This window comes from Delphinus delphis, chromosome 8 (assembly GCF_949987515.2).
Source record: "Delphinus delphis chromosome 8, mDelDel1.2, whole genome shotgun sequence".
Classification (NCBI taxonomy): Eukaryota; Metazoa; Chordata; class Mammalia; order Artiodactyla; family Delphinidae; genus Delphinus; species Delphinus delphis.
Window position 1 is genome coordinate 97,095,938 of NC_082690.1, and position 18,581 is coordinate 97,114,518.

Here is an 18,581-nt window from a genome sequence, read left to right on the forward strand (position 1 = left end):
AGATTCTGATAGCCCTCACTTGGACTGAGATGTCTTCTGCCTCTTCACTACACTAAAGAAAAAAGAAACAGTACCAGAAACTATAGCATTTTTTTTTTTTTTTTTTTTTTTGCAGTACACGGGCCTCTCACTGTTGGGGCCTCTCCCGCTGCAGAGCACAGGCTCCAGACGCACAGGCTCAGCGGCCATGGCTCACGGGCCCAGCCGCTCCGCGGCATGTGGGATCTTCCCGGACTGGGGCACGAACCCGTGTCCCCTGCATCGGCAGGCAGACTCTCAACCACTGTGCCACCAGGGAAGCCCAGCAATTTTGATCAGAACTGTGTCTTCTTACTCAAGTACTAAGTTTAGATCAGTAAAGTTAGAATTTTTATAATGTTTATCTTATAAACTATCACTAATTCATTAAATATTTATTGAATACCAAGTATATGTATTGAGTATATGTAGCCAGGCACTGTGCTGGCAGGCAAATTAAAGTTGCTTTTTAAGGTCTAAAATATCTAGCAAAGCTCAATGGCACCTCCCCCAACCCAATTTTTTAAAAAAATTTCATAGAAGTGATACAGATCAGAAGGAATACAGTTTCCATGGAGAAATATAAAAGACTTTTTAATACTAAGAGTTAGTAATAAACCTGAAAATCAATATACTTTTAAAAACTGTTTTTATTGATGTAACACTGGTTCATAACATTATCTAAGATTCATGTGTACCACATTATAATTCGATTTCTGTATACACTATAGCGTGCTCACCACCAAAAATCTAGTTTTCATCCGTCACCATACAATTGACTTCCTTTACCCATTTTGCCCCCTGCCAATCAAAAATCAAGATATTTTAATAGCTATAAAGCTAAAGTTCACTTTTATATATATTGTCAAAAAGACAGTTTATAAGTAGCTAAGGAAAATAAAGCTGAACCACACTAACGTGCTTGATATCAAACACTGTATATGATGTAATTTTAAGGGGAGACAAATACCCCAAACTATAAAGCACTAGAGACATTCTTTAAGCTGCACACCAAAATGTCACAAAGCCAGAATCAGAATTCAAACTAAGTGGTCAGGTAATCATCTAACTATAAATTTAGTAAATTAAAATGTACTTTAAAGATTGTTTTCTAGCTTGAAAAATTATAATACAGAAGTATAAAATATTCTAAGTAACACAAAACTGACCAAAAGCTAATCAATACACTCGATACCATACACACACAGAGATATTATATAATAAGTAATGATTACTATAAACATAATGATTATAATTTTACTCCAATTTGTGATTTACACGTTTAAGGGTTTTAAAGACCCTTATTTTTATTTCCCTGGTAACAAGCTAGTCATGATTTATTTTTATTTGGTAGTGTCTTATTTTTTTCAGTTGAGTTCTCTGAAATTATTTTTAATGCTATGAGTAAGCAAGCTCCAAATACCATAACTAAGTGAGGTTTGATGTTTGCTTCAATATAAAACTGACACATGACTACAGACTATTAGGAGACTCTCAAAAGTCAATCCAGGGAATCAAATGATCAGTGGCTAGCAAGTTAAACCCTAAAGTTCACTATGGTCAATATTCAGGATGCTGAGCCATTTTAAGTAATACAGATGAGATTTAGAGGCCAACTGACAGATGCCAGAATTAAAGAAAACATCGCAATTTGTTAAAACTGTTAGCAAACTTGATTGCTTCCAAATTTATGTTCAACGAATGTCTCTAGTCAGTTTCTTATAATAAACTGATATATCACCAACAGTGTAACCTATATAAGATGTCTCAAGTATATAAGTAAACTACTTTTTAAAATAGAAAAACACCATAAAATACATTTTATATATTAATCTCACTTCCGGTTTTATATTGTCTTTCCTGCTCTCATTTTTACTCTGTTCTGGTTATCACAAGTTATACTTCATACTGTTATACTGTATATAATATTTTAAGAGCAAAGCAAGATATAAGTAAATAAGTAATAGGCAAATCAATTGAACTAAGTACTTTAGGTCAAGTGCCTGATTTTCTACATAAAGCTAGTGAATTTAGTTACAACTGACATTTTTATTGAAATGTTGTAAGGAGTTATACTCAGTATTAACAAAACTTAGTGAGAAATTTACTTTCCCCATATATATAAAGATCTGTGCCAAAAAGCTGTTTTAAAGCATAAAGCAAACTAGCCTGCCATTCTTGATAACGTTGTTGATTTGTATCAAAAAAAGGAGTGTTACTTACGTGTCCTGCATATTGTCCGAATTTCTTCCTTAGCCCAACAGCCAGGCCAGTAAGACATTTTGCTGCCAGAGCCACCAACATGACATTGGTGTCCTTTCCAACAACCTACAGAGGGTGGAAAGAAAGGAAAACAAAAGAGTCACAGCCCCATAGAAGGGAACTGAAAATTTATTCTTAAAAGAACTCTGAAAGCTATTATGTAATGAATAGCCAACTTTGTTTCCTACAAAAGAGGAAAGATTCTTCCTTGACAATATCAAATTTGGGAGCTTCCCTTCATTATGTTTAGTCTCCTATCTTAAAGTTCTACCGGTAAAATATACATAAAACCAGGTCAAATCGCTAACGCTCCATTTGTGGTAGTATGGGCTGTCAGCATTGCACAACTGTGCAGGAGGTGACTCTGATAATGGCAGAGAAGCTGGAGGCCTGCTGACTTTGCTTTGGGGCAGGGAAAGCCAAAAGACGGTGTATCTCCAAAAGACACCACAGAGTAGCAGCTCTAAAATTCATACCCAAGAAACACCAGTAGAAACTGTTGTAGGTACCTTCAAGAAGCTGATGGGATGTAAACTATTATATATAGGATGGATAAATAACAAGGTCCTACTGTATAGCACAGGGAACTATACTATATTCAATATCCTGTGATAAACCATAATGGAAAAGAATATTTAAAAAAAGAATGTCTCTATGTGTATAACTGAGTCACTTTGCTGTACAGCAGAGATTGGCACAGCACTGTAAATCAACTATACTTCAATAAAAAAATTAAATAAAAAAAAAAAAAAAGAAGCTGATGTGGACTCTAAATTGCAAATGCCATTGCAACCATTCCTCTGAGGGAGCTTCTGGCCTTGCAGCTGCCATTTTAGTTATGTAGCGATCATCAGACTTGTATTCAGAGTCTCTCAGCAGTCTCCTCCAGCAATGTTTATACTACCACCCTCTGATAGCATACCCTACAAGGCCCAGAACTTATCAAAAGTCATAGGTAGTAGCTGCATTTGTGTCAATCTAGCAAGACAGTGACTATGCCTCAGTTCCCTCCTAATGAGATTTTACTTTGGTATACTGCTCAAGTCAGCTGGTGTTAAAAAGCTGCTTTACTTTTAAGCGCTCCCAAACCCTTGTTTTTTCACTCTTTTCCCAGGTAGAAGTAATGCTTCCATTCTATTTTGGACTTTATCCCTAAGATGTGGTATTTCATAAGCAGAACACTTCATTCCAGATTCCCTGAATTAAAGAACCCCTAATGCATAGCATTCAACGAAGTTCTATTTGGCACCTACATATATTCCCTAAGTGCTGAGGAGTAAGGGTTAAAAGACTAACATTTATTAAAAACAACTTCAAAAACTAAAAACAGAACTACCATATGACCCAGCAATCCCATTACTGGGTATATACCCAAAGAAAACCATAATTCAAAAAGACACATGCACCCCAATGTTCACAGCAGCACTAATTACAATAGCCAGGACATGGAAACAACCTAAATGTCCATCAGCAGAGGAATGGATATAGAAAATGTGGTATATATATATATATATATATATATATATATATATATATACACATATATACACACACACACACACACACACACACACACAGGAATATTACTCAGCCATAAAAAGGAACAAAATTGAATCATTTGTAGAGACATGGATGGACACAGAGAGAGTCATACAGAGTAAAGTAAGCCAGAAAGAGAAAAACAAATATTGTATATTAACGCATACATGTGGAATCTAGAAAAATGGTACAGATGATCTTATCTGCAAAGCAGAAATAGGGACACAGATGTAGAAAACAAATGTATGGATACCAAGGGGGAAGGTGGGGTGGGAGGAACTGGGAGATTGGGATTGACACATATACACTATTGATACTATGTATAAAATAGATAACTAATGAGAATATACTGTATAGCACACGGAACTCTACTTAATGCACTGCGGTGAACTAAATGGGAAAGAAATCCAAAAAAGAGGGGATATATGTATATGTATAGCTGATTCATTTTGCTGTACAGTAGAAACTAACACAACATTGTAAGGCAACTATACCCCAATAAAAATTTTAAAACATTAGATGCCATAATTTTATAGGTGCTTTATAATCCTTATTTTAATTTTCACTCAAACCCTATAAAGCAGGTACTATTACTATCTCAATTTTGTGGATTTCAAGAATTAAATAGAGGACTTCCCTGGTGACGCAGTGGTTAAGAATCCGCCTGCCAATGCAGGGGACACGAGTTCAAGCCCTGGTCCAGGAAGATCCCACATGCCACGGAGCAACTAAGCCCATGAGCCACACCTACTGAGCCTGTGCGCCACAACTACTGAAACCTACGTGCCTAAAGCCTGTGCTCCATAGCAAGAGAAGCCTGAGAAGACTGCACTGCAACGAATGGTAGCCCCAGCTCCCCGCGACTAGAGAAAGCCTGCGTGCAGCAACGAAGACCCAACAAAGGCAAAAATAAATAAATTTATTTAAAAAAAAATAAATAGAGATTAACATGCTCAAGGTCACAGAGCTAGCCAACGGCAGTGCTGTGATTCAAACCTAGGTCTGCTTTGACTCCAAAGCTTTTGCTCTCTTTACTAAAGCATATTCTCCCTGTAAACTCATGGCAAATTCATTTTCCTTATGAGAAGATGAGATCAGGGTCCTAATAAACATTTTGTTAAATCTGTAATTACTATAAATTTATGGAGTAAAAATTCTATTCAGTTTTGTATTGAACACATTATTGGTATTTGTAAACGTCTGGATTATTTTTCCTTACCAAAGCATCTCAGGTATTATTTACATGCTAGACTTTATATTTAACATCTAAATGTATATTCTAGGAATGGTCATCAAAAACATGCCAGGCCCCATTCCAAGAGGTCCTAGTTCAATGAATTTGTGATGGGATTTGGATATCAGTATTTTAATATAGCTCAAAAGGTGATTTTGTTATACTGCCCCAATTAAAGGCCATCATTCAATCCCATCCTTAAGAGACTACCTCTAGGGCTTCCCTGGTGGTGCAGTGGTTGAGAGTCCGCCTGCCGATGCAGGGGACACGGGTTTGTACCCTGGTCTGGGAAGATCCCACATGCTGCGGAGCGGCTGGGCCCGTGAGCTGTGGCTGCTGAGCCTGCGCGTCCAGAGCCTGTGCTCCACAACGGGAGAGGCCACAACAGTGAGAGGCCCGCGTACCGCAAAAAAAAAAAAAAAGAGACTACCTCTAGAGACTTCCCTGGTGGCGCAGTGGTTAAGCATCTGCCTGCCAATATAGGGGACATGGGTTTGAGCCCTGGTCTGGGAAGATCCCACATGCCATGGAGCAACTATGCTTGTGCACCGCAACTACTGAGCTTGCGCTCTAGAGCCCGAGAGCCACAACTACTGAGCCCGCATGCTGCAACTACTGAAGCCCGCTAGAGCCTGTGCTCTGCAACAAGAGAAGCCACGGCAATGAGAAGCCCACGCACCGCAAGGAAGAGTAGCCCGACTGCCACAACTAGAGAAAGGCTGTGCACAGCAACGACGACCCAACGCAGCCAAAAATAAATTTAAAAATTTTTAAAAAAGAAGACGTTCTTAATTAAAAAAAAAAGAGAGACTACCTCTAAAGTTACCATTAGATCAATAACCAGTGGAAGTTGAATATCAGACACTGATGATCCTAATGTAAAGTTTTGAAGAGGATCTTGTGAACCTATTATAGTTCAGGATATAATAGAAGATTGAATGAATTTATTGATGAGCAATGAACCAGGCATCTATTACAATATCTGCATATTAACACTCACTGTCACACATCTCAGTTTGACTAAACAAGTTGTTCTTAACTGAGAAATGGGAGTGGTGGGGGGACTTCCCTGGTGGTCCAATGGTTAAGACTCCGCACTCCCAATGCAGGGGGCACGGGTTCCTAAGATCCCGCACGCTGTGCCGTGTGGCCAAAACAAGCAAACAAACAAACAAAAAACAAAACGGGAGTGGGGAATATGGAAAAGTGTTTATTTTTAAGAAAAACAGTGTATGTGGGAGGACTCTATTCCAGCGTTGAGGAAAAACTCAGCAACTCTGTTCTAGAGCTGGGAATGAAAGCTTTAGCTCACAATGTTAATTTAAGCTAAATAATGGGAAATATTCTGTAATTAAAAGTGCTGTCACTTCTCCCATAAATCTAGGCCTACAATGTGATTTTAAGTAATAATTAGTATTTACCTTTAACTAGTAGTGTAAGCCACTAAACAGTAATCAAAACAAAAACACTGTTAACCAAACAAACCAAAAACCCCCCAAAACCCATCGTGATTGTGTTTAGAAAACTATAATGAATACAAGAAAAAGAAAGACCAAGAAAGACCAAGTGAAAAAGTATTAATAACACAGAGAAAGTCAATGGAGATTATATAATAAAACACCTTGAAAACCCATCTTAAAGATGAAAAAATATATATATACCAACCAATATCCATAGGTAATTGACAAAGTCAAAGAAGCTATCTGAGGGGTGGGAGGGAGGGAGAAAAGGAATCTTATAAAGAACTATAACCCGTGAGAACAAGAAAGCCATCAAAATATGCTAGGTCAGGTGACAACTTAGAAGAAGACAGTTTATGAAATAACTTCAGGAATATCATAAGGAATTTCAAAATGAATAGTTTTTTACTATTTGCATTAAAGGGTAAAATTGGGAAATTAGTAAGATTACTTCATAGACACTAGAGAGAAGAAACTATTTACGGAAGGAAGAGGGATGGGTCTACAAAGACCAACACAGGTGAATATAATATGAATATGGCGTGGAGAGCGGGTGGGGGAAGGAAGGATTGGGAGTTTGGGATTAGTAGATACAAATTAGTATATATAGGATGGATAAACAACAAGGTCCTACTGTATAGCACGGGAAACTATATTCCATTTCCTGGGATAAACCATAATGGAAAAGAATATGAAAAAGAACATATATAGGGCTTCCCTGGTGGCACAGTAGTTAAAGAACCCACCTGCCAATGCAGGGGACACAAGTTCGAAACCTGGTCCGGGAAGATCCCATATGCCTTGGAGCAACTAAGCCCGTGCGCCACAACTACTGAGCCCTCGTGCTACAACTACTGAAGCCCGAGCACCTAGAGCCCGTGCTCCACAACAAGAGAAGCCATCGCAATGAGAAGCATATGCATCGCAACGAAGAGTAGCCCCCGCTCACCACAACTAGAGAAAGCCCACGCACAGCAACGAAGACTCAACACAGCCAATAAATAAATAAATAAAAATAAAAAAAACAGGGCTTCCCTGGTGGCGCAGTGGTTGAGAGTCCGCCTGCCGATGCGGGGGACACGAGTTTGTGCCCTGGTCCGGGAAGATCCCACATGCCGTGGAGCAGCTGGGCCCGTGAGCCATGGCCGCTGAGCCTGCGCGTCCGGAGCCTGTGCTCCGCAACGGGAGAGGCCACAACAGTGAGAGGCTCGCGTACCGCAATAGATAAATAAATAATTAAAAAACATAAAAACAGTAAACTGATTTAAAAAACCAAAACAAAATTTTGGACTTCCCTGGAGGCACAGTGGTTAAGAATCCGCCTGCCAATGCAGGGGACATGGCTTCGATCCCTGGTCCTGGAAGCTCCCACATGCCGCAGAGCAACTAAGCCCATGCACCACAACAACTGAGCCTGCGCTTTAGAGCCCACGAGCCACAACTACTGAAGTCCGTGTGCCACAACTACTGAAGCCCATGCTCCTAGAGCTCGTGCTCTGCAACAAGAGAAGCCACCTCCATGGGAAGCACATGCACCGCAACGAAGAGTAGCCCCTACTCGTTGCAACTAGAGAAAGCCAGCACGCAGCAATGAAGACCCAACACAGCCAAAAATAAAAAAACAAACAAAAAACCAAAAAAACCCCACAAAATGTCATGTTAATTTACATTGACATTAACTTTTCATTGTTTTAAATATTTTAGCCACAAAATTAAGTTTCTTTTTACTTGTTTGTTGCCTTTGATTGGTTGCCCCCACTCCACCATGTAAAGAGGGAAAGTGCCTCCTGCTACCCTAAGATCTCACAGAAATCCACTGTCTATGTCTACCCAAATATAAAGACCCATAATCTTCTCTGTATAGAATACAGACAGAGCTTATATTCATAGTCACAATGCCAATGGAAATCACAGAACAGTCTTCATTTGAAAATATAATATCCTAAGAAAATGCATGTAGAGAACATCAACTATTAACATTCCTGATTCCAATTAACATTCCTGATCATTACATAGGGAAAAATAAAAGCTCTTATTTGAGCCATTGAGAATTCAGTGCAATATATGTTTCCATAAGATTCCTGATAAAAATTATATGCTAGAACTTACAGAAAATCTGAAGCTCTCTTCAAGGCCACTAGAATCTCATTTCCCTTACCACCTTCTACCCTTCCTTTTTCCTCCCAGGCTCCAGGTTGGCGAAATGTTTTCCCTAGGGCAATTCCCTTTTAATTACAGTCAGTCCTCCATAACTGCAGATATGGAGGGCCAACAGTATTCATTGTACTATGCCTTTTTATACAAGGAACTTGAACAGATTTAGTATAGGTGGGAGCTCCTGGAACACCCCCCCTCCCCCCACCGGGGATACCAAGAGACGACTGTAGTCTTGCCTGGGTCTTTGGCTCTTCAAGATGGAAGACTGATGAACAACGATTTTGACAAATAATATCCCTGTCTCCAAATCCTACTTAGAGGAAAGCAAAGGAAGGGTGACTGTGAGAAGATATGGTCCATCCTCATTATTTATGGATTTCATATTTGTGAATTCATCCACACATTAAAATTAACTTATAAGCCCCAAATCAATAATTGAGGCACTTTCCTGGTCACTCACAGACAAGCACAGAGCTAGGAAAAATCTATGTTGCCGGATGTGCACATTCCCAGCTGAGGTGAACAATGCAATACTCTGCCTTCTTCTTTCAGCTCTCATACTGTACCCAAGTATCTTTTTCGTAGTCTATTTACTGCCTTGGTTTTTTGCATTTTTGTGCTTTTGATTGGGGCTTTCACTGTTTAAAATGGCCCCCAAGTGTACTGCTGAAGTGTTGTCTGGTGTTCCTATGTGCAAAAGTGCTGTGATGTCCCTTTCGGAGAAAATAAATGTGTTAGGTAGGCTTTGTTCAGGCACGAGTTATATTTCTGTTGGCTGTGAGTTCAATGTTAATGGATCAATAATACATACTGAATAAGATGTCTTCAAATAGAATAAAACAAGGTTATGCATTGATCGGTTGATGAAAATGTGACCAGAGGGTTGCAGGACCTTAACGCTGTATCTTCCCTTGGAGCAATGGTTCAGCATTTGCTAATTCAGTGTCTGTGGTGACTTTACAGAACATAAGTACTATGAATAATGAGAATTACTCTTATATACACATATAATTAAAGAGTAACCTCCTCCCCCCACCATGCTAATCCTCTGCAATTTCAGGCTGAAGAAGCAAACAAAACATTTTCATCCTTGCTATATTCAAGAAAATGTCTTCAGGGACTTCCCTGGTGGTGCAGTGGTTAAGAATCTGCCTGCCAAGGCAGGGGACATGGGTTCGAGCCCTGTTCTGGGAAGATCCCACATGCTGCGAAGCAACTAAGCCTGTGTGCCACAACTACTGAGCCTGCACTCTAAAGCCCATGAGCCACAACTACTGAGCCTGTGTGCCACAACTACTGAAGCCCGTGTGCCTAGAGCCTGCGCTCTATACAACAAGAGAAGCCACTGCAATGAGAATCCTGTGCACTGAAACGAAGAGTAGCCCCCGCTGGCCACAAACTAGAGAAAGTCCACACGCAGCAACGAAGACTCAACGCAGCCACAAATAAATTAATTAAATGAGTAAATTAAAAAAAAAAGTTTGTTATTAAGCTCTATAACTACATCCACAATTGTCTGATCTATACTTTCAGACTTTATGAAAAGTCAGTACATACAAAAATATACACCCCAGCATTCAACTTGTTTGGACCTAAGCAATAACAAAGGAGTATTTCCTAAAATATTTCTTTCTTATTTAGTACTTACCTGCTTTATAATTGACCACATATCCCCAGATCCTGTACTTTACATGCTGATATAATACAAGGTGGTATCCCTCGCTATCTAATGAAAAACACTCTTCATATTTAATATTTGTCCCATTAAATAGAGCCAATTTAAAAAGCTCATTCTGTAGAATTATAAAACTAGAATATCTGGTTCTAGATCAGCAAGATTCTCTATTTCTTGACATTTGTACAAGCTACCAAACAGCATATTTAAAGTCAAAGTGATAATAAAGATTGAAAACCAATCCCTCTAAACTAGCCTAGGACAGTCATTTTAAATAACCCTTAAAAAAATGTATGCCTATAATTCAAAAACCATCAATAGTGTTCCCTAAATGGCAATGCAACTGTGGTAAAAAAAGATTGACTGATGAAGAAAAACTCAATGGCCTGGTCTGCTGTTGGGATACCAATGCTGAAACTCCTCACATTTACCTTCTTCAAAGCTTTTACTAAATCTGCATAATCGCCTGCTTCCAGTTTGGGGTTTTTCACTAGTACTTCTACAGCTTCCAGGGCTTCTTTTCTTTCTTGCCATTTTTTTGCCTCCTACAAGACACAATATGAGTCACTTGTAGAACAGAAAATAAGAGCGCAAAATAAAAGTCTATTTCTTGCATGCTACTAATTCAAAGATATATATTTTTTGTTTTCAGAAACTTTCTAAAGCTAGTCAGAAATCAAAATTACAAAACTGTGTAGCCAATCAGAATGTTTTGCTCATATACATAAAATTTTGTTCATATATTAAAAGTATTTTTTTAACATTTCATAACCCTAATGTTCTACAATAAGTAAACAGAATGAAATGCCATAGACTTTTCCTTCTCATTTTCTGGGTAAACTTGAATCAAGTGTTAAACAGAAAACATTAATAGAAAGCATTTCTAGCATATCTCACAGCGGCACATCTACAGGAGAGAGGAATTTCCATATTGATAACATTAGAAAGACCAGAAAAGAACAAACATATAACCAACAACCAATACTGTTCTAATCCTGGATATTAGTTTTCCAGATTGTAGGTATAATGCTAATTTTTTGTTTTGTGTATATAAAGTACAATATGCTTCACTAGAATTCGAATACCCACTGTTGGAGAGAACTGGGGATAAAAACAAGATGACAAACCCATCACCCTGAAGGAATTACAATTCAATTCAATTTATCAAATATTTATTTGTTAATCAGAAGATAACAGGATACTCAAGGAGCTGATAGCAGAGGTAGGATGATCTTCAATAAATAACTATCAGGTCATGATGACTGTGACAGGAGAAGTACAAGCTGCTTTGGTAATACAACAAGAGGACTTAGCCCAGTTTAGGCTTTCAGGTACAATCTCCCCCAAGAAGTGATACTTAAGGTGGGATCTAGACGATGAAGAGTTATTATGAGGTAAATGGGGGGAGAAGAATGTTATAGGCAGAAAGAACAGCATATTAAGGCCTAGAGTTTAGGGGGGAAAAAAAGCTTGGCACATTTGATGCCAGGAGAAATTCAGTATGACTGAAGCATGGAGAGTGAGAGGAATTAGAGATGTGGCTGGAAGGTAAGTGGGGACCTCAAAGGTACCATAAATCACACCTCAATGGCTACAGTATGATTTCAGACATCATCTTAAAATCCATGGAAGCCATTGAAGGATTTTAATGAGGCAATACTATGGGAAGATTTCCATTTTCAAAAATGACACCTCTAATTATATTGTGAAATATGATGGGAAGGAGGCAAGAGCAGACAGGGTATCTTGTAAGAAGATTATAGCAGCATACAAGGCAAGAGCTGATGGTAGTGGCTGGGATAAAACTTTCTCAGTTGGGGATAATTTTGTCTCTTGGGGTACATTTGGCAAAGTCTGGAGACATTTTTGACTGTCATGACTTGGAGGAATAGTATTACTAATATCTGATCGGTAAAGGCCAGTGATGCTGCTAAACATACAACAACGCCCATGCAATTCCCCAAGCAAAGAAATATCTGGCAAAAAAATGTCAACAGTGCCAAGGTCAAGAAAGCCTGGGGTAGGGGGAAAAAAAAAAAAAAGAAGTAACCCCGGGGTAGAGAAAGAAATCCTGGGGATGGAGAAAGGGGGATGAATTTGAGAGATATTTAAAGGTAAAAACCAGACAGACAACGAGGAAAAGATATAAGTCAAGAATAATGTTCAGGTTTCTGGCAAGAAGTAAAAAGAAGGACTAAAGTAGGTACATATACAAAGTAGTATGGGAACAAAGAAGAAACAACTGACTCACTTTATTAGGGAAGATACGGGGTGGAAGAGGGTGCACCAGGAAAAGGGCTCAGAAGAGCACTCTAATTATATTCAAGTAATTATTTAAAATGAAATAAACGAAAGAAGTCTACCATTACTTACAATTTTGTCATAAAAGTCTTTGGGAAGTTTGGAAAGAATTTCTACTGCTTCCAAAAGCTCATAAGCATCTATCTGTGGTACCTCATCACCATCGTCACCACCTTCCAGGAGGAAAACAAAACAAAACAACACTTAAAAATGGATGAAATGGGGACTTCCCTGGAAGTCCAGTGGTTAAGACTCGGCCTTCCAATGCAGGGGGTGGGCATGGGTTCAATCCCTGGTCGGGGAGCTAATATCCTGCATGCCACGCAGTGTGGCCAAAAAAAAAAAAAAAAAGAAATAGTTTACTTATTAAACAGTTATCAGCTGTCCTTTCACACCCCTGATGAAATCTTGATACAGGAGGGATCAGAATTATTAATCCTACAAACCATAGGATTGTATGTATTTTATTAAACAGCAATCCTATAAAATGCACCTCGTGAACACAGGTTACTGTGACAGGGCCAGTTCTTGCTAATTTTTATAGAAACCAGCGTTGAAAAGTGGCTTACCTCCCTCAGCATCTCCACCAGCAGACTGCTGCTGTTCCAATTTAGCTTCTAGTTCTTGCTGGGAACGCAAAAACCTACTTGGTTTAGGAGCACCTGTTGGCAGTTTGACCCATTCTTCTTCTAGTTCTTTCAACTGCAAATATCATAAAGTATTTTAAAAACATATCTATATCTCTGCCATTAGAGAATATATTTATATTTACTAATAGATCAGAACCCAATTTCTTATTTATGTGGCTCTAATAAGGCAAACAAGAAAAGATAAATTTAAATTGTGCACATTTTGTAGTATGAGTCAAATTGATGTATATCTACTATACTGAAGATATATGACTAAGCACTTAGAAGAATAAAATCCACTTTTTAAGACACTCTCATTACTTCATGAATTCACATATATTTGCAACAAATAATGTCTCTAAAACCAACTGAAATGTAAAAAATAGAATGCATTTTGTCTAAACAGATATTAAGTCCTGCCACTCAAAAGTATTATAAAAGGATCTTATAGGACTTCCCTGGTGGCATAGTGGTTAAGAATCTGCCTGCCAACGCAGGTGACACAGGTTCCAGCCCTGGTCCGGGAAGATCCCACACGCCGCGGAGCCACAACTACTGAGCCTGCACTCTAGAGCCCATGAGCCACAACTAATGAGCCTGCACTCTAGAGCCTGTGAGCCACAACTACTGAGCCTGCGTGCCACAACTACTGAAGCCCGCGTGCCTAGAGCCCGTGCTCTGTAATAAGAGAAACCACCGCAAAAAGAAGCCTGTGCACCGCAACAAAGACCCAACACAGCCAAAGATAAATAAATAAATAAAGTAATTAATAATTAAAAAAAGGATCTTATAAACTGCTATAGATTCAACACTAACCTACTGGCATCGGTGAATGCACAGTATTTAATTTGAGAGGACACAGTAACCGTAGAAACAGGTATGCTCAGAAAAAAATGATTTCAAAATTAAGAATGAAAAATAATTATTTGTAAGGACAGAATATCAACAACAATGACAGGAAGGAAATATCTTCATATTAACCTTATACAAAGACAACCAAAAAACTTTGTGCCTCACCTGGACAGAGTTTATACTTTGTAATGGGGGTCTCAGAGCATCTCGAATCCATCTATAAATCTCCACAGCAATTAGTTTGGCTTCATCTCGAACAGCCTTCTCTCGAGACTCAAAGAGTTTTGGCAACACTTTGATAATTGGCTTCAGTAAGATGATTTTGGAACCAAATTCACTAGAAGTAAAAATTGGAAAAAAAACTGTCACCGTGCAATATGCTTTGGTAAAGTGTTAGCCTGAATTCACTCAAACATAGTTCTATACCTATATATAATAGAGACATATAGGTTGAGTTTTTTTAGGGAAGAAGAAAAAAAAAACTTATAACAACATCTGTATTTAGATGCCATTCTTCCAAGAATATTATTTAATGTCCAGAGCCCAAAATAATATTACCATTTAAAAACTTTCTAGGTAACCAGTCTAGGAATTACTCAAATCTAAAATGGATCAACACTTGTGTAACATCTTAAATACATATGTATGTACATTAAGTTTAAAATAGAAACAAATCAATTTATAAATAATTAGATGAGTGAAATTGACTTTTAATAAGCTTGCTTATTTATTTATTTATTTAGCCTGTGCCGGGTCTTAGTTGCAGCACACGGGATCTTCGGTGCCACATGCGGGATCTTTAGTTGCAGCATGTGGACTTCGTAGTTGCGATATGCGGACTCAGTTGTGGCATGCATGCGGGATCTAGTTCCCCAACCAGAGTTCGAACCTAGGCTCCCTACATTGGAAGCATGGAGTCTTACCCATTGGATCACCAGGGAAGTCCCTTAATAAGCTTTTATTAGCTCTTCTATGTGATTACGGGGATTCACTCCACTTGATAGATCACCAATCCTGGCAGTGTGTCTTTCATTCCTGACTCGAAGCTATCACACTATAACTTCAGGCAACTGAAATCTCTCTTTGCTTCAGTTTTCCATGGGTAAAACAGTTGCATTCTGACTTCTTAAAAAGGCAGTATAGGGCTTCCCTGGTGGCACAGTGGTTGAGAGTCCACCTGCCGATGCAGGGGACGCGGGTTCGTGCCCCGATCCGGGAAGATCCCACATGCTGCGGAGCGGCTGGGCCCGTGAGCCATGGCCACTGAGCCTGCATGTCCGGAGCCTGTGCTCCGCAACGGGAGAGGCCACAACAGTGAAAGGTCCCCGTACCGCAAAAAAAAAAAAAAAAAGGCAGTATAGGGACTTCCCTGGTGGCACAATGGTTAAGAATCTGCTTTCCAATGCAGGGGACGCAGGTCTGAGCCCTGGTCCAGGAAGATCTCACATGCCGCAGAGCAACTAAGCCCGTGCACCACAACTACTGAGCCCGCATGCCACAACTACTGAAGCCCGCGAGCCTAGAGCCCGTGCTCCGCAACAAGAGAAGCCACCAAAATGAGAAGCCCTCGCACCAACGAAGAGTAGCCCGTTTACTGCAACTAAAGCCCGTACGCAGCAACAAAGACCCAACGCAGCCAAAAATAAAATAAAAATAAATACATTTATAAAAAACTAAAATAAAAAGGCAGTATATTTAACATTATATATCTGTCACATATCATATTTTTAAGTTCCCAACTTAAAAATATAGCTTTCTGATTCACTGCTAACATTTCTGAATAACAAATTCTGGAGCAAGAGAGATTCAGTTATGAAAGAAGATTGACATTCTGTAGTAGGATCCATATATACTATTTATCTATTATCTAATGTACACAAATGCAACAAAATGTTTCAGTAATAGCTACTGACACACTCTAACAGGTTAAAGAAGGAGACTGAAAATACTTTCCCTAGAAAGTGATATTTAACAAGACACCAGTTTGTGTAAATGGTGCAAATATAGCCATCATAGCATGAAAATAAACCAGATGATCTTCAATATTTCCTTTAAAATCTTCTATTTTAATAGAAAAAAAAATTCTAACTTGGTTCAGCAGACCTTTAAGACTAAAGGAAAAATAAGAACTTATAGCGACGATAAACCATTCTGTTTAGGAATACTCATCACAGTGTCTGAAGAACCTAACATTTGGGATCTCTTAAACTTCCTTTACATTACTACTGTTTCATCTGATTTTTGTTTATTTGTTTCACCATCCTGGCCTAGTTCTGAAAGATATTTAAAAAAAAAAACAGATGGAGCAGGTCCAAATGGAAAATAGATACCTTAACAATACAAAACCTAATCTTGATATTACACATATTACTATAGAGGGGAAAAAGTTCTAAAAGCTTGTTTTAGGGGCCACAGATCATTTTTGGTCTCCTGAAGCTACCACTAACATAGATAGCTTGAGGAAGCTCTGGAACCAAGGACTGAACAGTTCCTGAAGGTCCCAGAGAGCTATCTAGTAGTTCTACTATAGATTCTGAGATGCCTTAGGACAAATAAAGAACCATACAAGGATGGGACTAAACAACAACATCTATAAGGAAGACATAAAAGACAATATACCTAACTTGTCCTTTTTCTACCCTTATTCTCCCAGTCAGCTTAAAAATGAAATAGCCAGAGTTCACAGAACTCCAGATTAGAAACTTCTAATTTTAAGGTAGAATATAGTATAATATATATTTTTATTAAGAAACTCATTACTAAGGACAGATCTATTAAGACAAGCACCGATTTGACAATGCAGTCAATTCACTAAATTTCTAAGACAACAGAATGAACACACTATTTACTACTAATAAAAATACATGCCTTCTACACTAGAATAGGCTAGGGATGAGGAAAATTTTATCACAAAAGAATCTAAGTGAAAGTCAAATTTTATATAAGAACATTATGAACCAAGCAAAAGACAAAGTTTACTGACATAAATTGAAGACAGTTTAACAAAATTTAAGAATTTTGATACTTTCATGTAAGATAAACACCGAAGGAAGCGTATTCTCCAAGAAGTAGGTCATATACAAAATCACAAGAGAGGTGAGTTGGGATGATCTTCACACCCACAGGTCACACATTCAGGATTTCACTAGAGCTGCTTTCTAAAGTATCTCATGTGGAAGTATTGGGGACAGGATATCAGATTAGAAGGACTGCCAAATCAGAACAAACCAGTGTTTTGTCTAATTCAGATTTCCATAGAAAATTACAGCCACTTGTTCCTGAAAGAGATCCCATTCATGAAAAACTTCACTGCCAAACAACACTTAATTCTAGGGTTGAAAATAACTTATTACATAAGAGTAAAAGTTATTTTCTATTTCTGTTGCTATGCTTCTATTTAAAGGCATATAGCATTTGCTTCTATTTTATTTTAAAAAGCACCTAAACAAAGGTTTACTTCAGCCAATGTTTCAAGGTACATAAATTTATGCCTGAGGATAACAAGAGAAACAGAGCTCCTTACCCTGAGGAGTGCTTTTCCATGAAAAAGTTAATTCATAATCTGAGAAAAGGTCAGAAATATCCCCCGCTCATCTTTATTAGAAAGAGATTTAGGGACTTCCCTGGTGGCGCAGTGGTTAAGAATTCACCTGCCAGTGCAGGGGACATGGGTTCAATCCCTGGTCCGGGAAGATCCCACGTGCCGCGGAGCAACTAAGCCCGTGCACCACAACTACCGAGCCTGCACTCTAGAGCCCATGAGCCACAACTACTGAGTCTATGTGCCACAACTACTGAAGCCTACGCACCTAGAGCCCGTGCTCCACAGCAAGAGAAGCCACCAAAATGAGAAGTCCACACACCACAATGAAGAGTAGCCCCCACTTGCCGCAACTAGAGAAAGCCCGCACGCAGCAATGAAGACCCAACACAGCCAAAAATAAATAAATAAATAAATTTATAAAAGAAAAAAAAGAAAGAGATTTAGATCAAATAACTATGCAACACACTTAAAGGCTAAAATTACTGAATACAAAGTGTCACACTTGAGGAATGGCTTTAGCTTTTCCAGGTCACTTTTCTGGTTGGTATGGTCTGCCAAGTCAAGCCCAACAGCTTTCATTTCTGTTTAAACCAGGAACCCAAACTCAATTGAGATATTCTAGTTAACAGAACGAAAACAAAAAGAAAAGGTTTTACCTTAAGGCTTTCCTCAGTGTCTCTATACAGGCCACTATGATCTTGGGGTTCTTATTGTCCAGGCCTTTCAGGAGCTCTTCTTGCACAGCCTCTCCTTTCTCAATCTCTATGTACATTAGACAAATCTCAATGCCTAGCTCCTTGGCTTTGGCCTTGGGTTGGTTGAACACTTTACTCACAACACCTGATACAACTTCCCCTGTGGTTCTGTAATATAGATTATAAACAACAACAACCATACACATAAAAACACA

At 38.7% G+C, this 18,581-nt stretch overlaps 1 protein-coding gene across 1 annotated transcript in view; it reads right to left on the reverse strand.

The window, feature by feature from the left end:
• The window catches only part of CKAP5 (cytoskeleton associated protein 5), a 109,432-nt gene that overhangs the window by 52,567 nt on the left and 38,284 nt on the right, over positions 1-18,581 (reverse strand). Inside the window, exons 4-9 of the mRNA XM_060018807.1 lie at positions 18,328-18,534; positions 14,293-14,464; positions 13,216-13,348; positions 12,719-12,819; positions 10,777-10,890; positions 2,242-2,346 (exon numbers count right to left, since the gene is read on the reverse strand). Of these exons, the coding sequence (XP_059874790.1) occupies positions 2,242-2,346; positions 10,777-10,890; positions 12,719-12,819; positions 13,216-13,348; positions 14,293-14,464; positions 18,328-18,534 (832 nt within the window). The remainder of the gene's footprint in view (positions 1-2,241; positions 2,347-10,776; positions 10,891-12,718; positions 12,820-13,215; positions 13,349-14,292; positions 14,465-18,327; positions 18,535-18,581) is intronic.